The sequence below is a fragment of the Gadus chalcogrammus genome, chromosome 12, assembly GCF_026213295.1.
Source record: "Gadus chalcogrammus isolate NIFS_2021 chromosome 12, NIFS_Gcha_1.0, whole genome shotgun sequence".
Classification (NCBI taxonomy): Eukaryota; Metazoa; Chordata; class Actinopteri; order Gadiformes; family Gadidae; genus Gadus; species Gadus chalcogrammus.
In genome coordinates this window covers 4,388,249-4,393,248 of record NC_079423.1, presented here as the reverse complement: position 1 = coordinate 4,393,248, position 5,000 = coordinate 4,388,249, and the positions used below count along the sequence as shown (strand labels likewise).

The window sequence follows — 5,000 nt, the reverse complement described above, 5'->3', positions numbered from 1 at the left end:
CACACTTTTTCGTTAAATGGTGATGCAAATTGCTCCATTTAATCGTGTAGTCTACAACGACATTATATGGGTTGTGACCGTTAAAAAGTTTAATAAGCAAGGACTGTGGTACAGCTCTGCGCTGTGGAGACGACCCTGACAGACACAGTCGAGGACTCTCGCTCTAAAATCCATTTAATAAGGTTAAGCCTAAAACATGCTATTCGATATGAGCTCTTGTCCGTGTTCCAACGTTGTTGCATTCAGCCTGTGTCTCGAACACACCAACTGGTAACCATTTATTCTCAGAATGGTAATTAGGACTAAAACATCCAGGTAATTAGGACTGCAACAACTAGGTAATTAGGAGCCAGTTGGTAGTGAAAAGAAACTACACAATCTTCTCGCCCTGCACCTGTAGAAAATGAACATGAATGGTTTTGAATCTTAATTTAAATAAAAGTTTATTCTTCAATTCATCAGGTGCTTGGCCACTGTAAGGTGGCATATATATCGATATAAACTCACCTGTTATCGTCACTCTCTAACCCAAACCCTGACAAGCAATCGACTAGAAATGACAGGGAAAAGGAAGAAAATACTTCTTTGCTTTTGTACGATGACAATAAGTGATATTAGATAATGTGTAATTAGTTATTAATTAGTTGTTGTTTTTTGCTGTCTATTGTGTGTTTCATTTGCCTATCATATTTCCTGCATCCTTTTCTCCTGTCTTCTCGGCAGGGTGCCTGTCACCCTGCTGCTGACAGCTTAAACTCAACAGTAGAAGAAAGAGAAGAGAAGTCCCCTTCTCCCTCCCTCTCTCCATCCCTCCTCTGACCTTAATCATGAAAACAAAACAGACTGCTTCCTCCTATCACCTAACGATCCACGCCACTACAGTGTTTCTCTCTCCATTAGTCTCATGAGTCTCATGAGTCTCAGGTGCAAAACGTTTCCATCTACCCTTTTTCTCTCACCTATTTCTTCGTTGTTGACTGGTTCGTACGCCGCCATATTCTCCAGACATTTCTCGCGCTCCATCTTGATGACACAGTCCGATGGTCCGTGTTGGCCGGAGGCCTGGAGAAACACAAAAACAAAGCAACAGGATGTCACACACACACACACACACACACACACACCCACACACACACACACACACACACACACACACACACACACACACACACACAGACACACACACACACACACACACACACACACACACACACACACACACACACACACACACACACACACACACACACACACACACACACACACACACACACACACACACACACACACACACTGGTGACAGGTGAGATAGGTGAGGCAGGGAGGGCAAGGGGAAGTGGTACAGAAGAAGCGATGGTGGAGCGGAGCCCCCCAGCGCATCATAAGGATGCAGGGGCCCCTTTTGAATCCTGGAAGAGGCTCAGCGTTCCTGACGAGAGCGAGAGAACCCCCGTAGAGCAAACCAATCAGGCGTCTGGTGTTCTTCTGTGTGTTAAGTGCCGTGATAACTAATGAAAACCAACACACCGGCACTAACGATTAGCTTAATGAAACCCGGACCAGCCCAACCCATTACTGGAGCCCATTCATTCAATTTAAGAACCTAGTTTAAAGCAGTGTATAATAATTAAAAAGGACATTTGATGAACTCTTGACCCTGCCAGTAATAAGGGATTGACCAGTTTGGTAATCAGGGGTGTTGGATAGTGTAGTGGTCCCAGCCATAAGGTACTATGTACGATCAATGTCCAAAGGCTACGCTTAAACACTTAAACACAACTCCTCTAAATTGCATTGGAATAAATCGTCTGCTGAAGGACCACTCTTCCGTGCATAAGTACCTAGTTTAAACGCAGCGTCAAATAATAAAAAACAGCTTCTGTTTGATGTACATCCGACCGTGCCGGTAACGAGGGAAGACGTTTCAGGGGGGACTGAACTAGGAACCGGTTGTGACTGGGTCTCTTGCTTCTTTCTACACTGGATGCTTCCCATCATTGATGTCCCCCCCCCCCCCCCGCCTCCCCGCCCCGTACACCCCTCCACCCCCTCCCTCTTCTGAACCTGACAGGGGAACGGAGCTCAAGGCAACAGCCAGAACCCTGCTGCTAACATAAGAGACACGGAGGTCGGGTCAGGACCACAGAGAAACCCTCTCCACGGGCCCCCCTCCTTGAATCCCCCTGTCCTGGTGTCTGACAGCTGCACAAAGGCTCCCCTTCTGGGATGGTGGTGACTGTGGGGTAGGCGGTGGTGTTGGTGATGGTGGTGGTGGTGGAGTAGGATGAGAGGGAGATTGATGACGTGGTGTTTGGACAGGGAACATTTCAGTCCGTCTTTTTGTCGGCGTGGGATGCTCTGAGTGGTGGTGGTGGTGGTGGTGGTGGTGGTGGTGGTGGTGGTGGTTGTGAGCAGGGATGGGGGGGGTCGGGAACGGTGTGTGTTTGTGTGTGTGCGTGGGATGTCGTCAGGAGCTCCACAGCGAGACGGTGAGTCACGCTGGGTTCATGGGCCACTATGGTGCGGCACGCGGTGCCTGGGGGAGCCATTAACACCGCCACTACCGACGTCATCGCCCGGCTCAGACGCAGCCGCCCCCGCCGGCTCCCCAACTTAACGGCGCCAAACCAAATCTTTTCCCGCTATTCTGGTACTTTATTACCCTGCATCGTAATGAATTAAACCCAGATTCTCACAGTTTTCGTACATAAAAAGGGGCTTCTCCTCTCCTTACCGAAATGATCTTCTCTTTTGAACTATTTTGTTTCTATCTTTATTTATCATTGAGCCTACTTTCTGGGTTCCTTCTCCAGGTTTCATGTTTATGAGGGAAGATGTTCCCTTCCCTTCCTTGGCCGAGGGTAAAGGTCCTATTATGTGGCCTGTGAAGCCTTATGGGACTGTAGCTGTGATTAAGGATGCTTCAAATATTATCGACTTGACTTGACTTGAGGACCTGTGTAAGGATATATTTTCCTCACGATCAATACATCTGAACATGGCTCTGCATCATAGCCATCTGTCCAAGCAGGGGGTCTAAAAAGGGGGGCACGTGTGTGTGTGTGTGTGTGTGTGTGTGTGTGTGTGTGTGTGTGTGTGTGTGTGTGTGTGTGTGTGTGTGTGTGTGTGTGTGTGTGTGTGTGTGTGTGTGTGTGTGTGTCTGTGTGTGTCTGTGTGAATGTATACAAGTATGTATGTATGGATGTTTATATGTATGTACTATGTATGTATGTATGTATGTATGAATGTATGTATGTATGCATATTTGTGTGTGCTCATGTTTAATATGTATGTGTGTGCGCGTGTGTGTGTAAGTGTGCATGCCTGTGTCTCCTGTGGCTAATTATAAACAGTGTCTGTCTGCTCTAGATCACTATGCTACGGCTAATTAGGTCAACCAGCGTGTCTGTACATCAGCTGCCCAGCATGGGAGACATGTGTGCAAACGTGCAGTAGTGTGGATATGCCTAGATACATGTGCACCTGTTTAAGGGGTCTGCATGTATGGGTGCAGGCTCAGTCATGTGTTGGTTGTGATTATGTGTGTATATGTGTGTGTATATGTGTGTGCGTGTGTGTGTGTGTTTGTCTGTGTGTGTGTGTGTGTGTGTGTGTGTGTGTGTGTGTGTGTGTGTGTGTGTGTGTGTGTGTGTTGTGTTTGTGTGGGTGTGTGTTTGTCTGGATGTGTGTGCGTGCGTGTGTGTGTGTGTTATATTTGAAGTAGTATTTTCATTCTGGTGCAGCATGTAGCATTAGCGTAGCACCAATGGGACATTTCAGAGCTATAACACGCGGGAAACAGGCTTCTGTGCTGGCTTCAGAATGCTGGTCTATGATGGATAATGGATAGCGTTGAGTGGTGCTCCTTGGCTCTGCATAGTGCTGGCAGTTGGGGGACTGGGTAAGCAGCTCCTTAATAAAACACAGCTTTTCCTTTGTGCTTCTCCTTGTATTGTGGTAGAAAATAATGAAGGCTTAAAAGGATATTTGCCAAATGTTAGGATATATTAGTGGAGAGGAATGTGCGAGCAGGGGTGGGGAGGGACAAGCTACAAACCTTGTTCCATTGTTATTCAACACCTGACCGGCAAACACTCACACAAGACATCCCTCTGTAGTCAATGACATCAGTCTATTTCTCAGTTCACTTGGATAGTAAGTATAAGTATAAGTAAGGTTAACTTTAAGCATCAATTATATCAGAATATAAGGTCAATATATTTACAATGGAGCCAAATGTTAAACACTTTATATTGCCTGGCCTTCCTGTGTTAAACTATTGCCTGCATTCCGATGAACCCCCTGACGCCTCGTGTAAATGGCCTCTTATAGAAACATCTTTTACCCCCTGTGGTTCGTCGTCTGTAGATTTAAAATGTATATTCTGTAGGCTTAAATTAGAGTTAATGTAACTAATCCTTACCCTGGTCAAAATCAGACACTACCAACTTTAGGATTATGACTGTATATGCCCCAGACAAATAAAGTGGCATTGTTAACTATTACAAATGCATATTTTACTGTTTGAATGAATATTGCTTTCACAGGGCTCTCATCTCTTAAACACATGTGGTAAGTCATGGTGATTTAAGTTCAGGTTAATAAACAAGGAGATGAATGGATTTTAATCAAAGACCTCACTTCATATAACTGTAATGCATAATATGTAAACTTCATATAACTAATGTTTAATATGTAACTCTTTGTATCTAATGCTTGAACGTATGAATGTATGTATCCATGTGGGAAGTAAAGATAAATAGTAATGGGGAAGGGGGAGGGCCCATATATGTTAGATGCTCTGTGATTGGTCTTGGAAATCACAGAGTTGTAGTTACCTCAAAGATCCCGCGCCGAATAGGCCAGTTCTTTGCAAACCAACTCAGGTGATGTTGTTACTATCTGTGGTGACAATAAAGCCTTGATCATTCAAACCTAGTCCTACTCGACCTCTCGTAATTTGTTTTGAGTATTAGACCATGGGTATTATCCACAACAGT

At 45.2% G+C, this 5,000-nt stretch overlaps 1 protein-coding gene across 1 annotated transcript in view; it reads right to left on the bottom strand.

Moving 5' to 3' along the window:
* Nucleotides 1-5,000, bottom strand: part of adcyap1r1b (adenylate cyclase activating polypeptide 1b (pituitary) receptor type I) — a 12,861-nt gene that overhangs the window by 6,364 nt on the left and 1,497 nt on the right. The window contains exon 2 of the mRNA XM_056603884.1: nucleotides 960-1,062. Within this exon, the coding sequence (XP_056459859.1) occupies nucleotides 960-1,062 (103 nt within the window). The remainder of the gene's footprint in view (nucleotides 1-959; nucleotides 1,063-5,000) is intronic.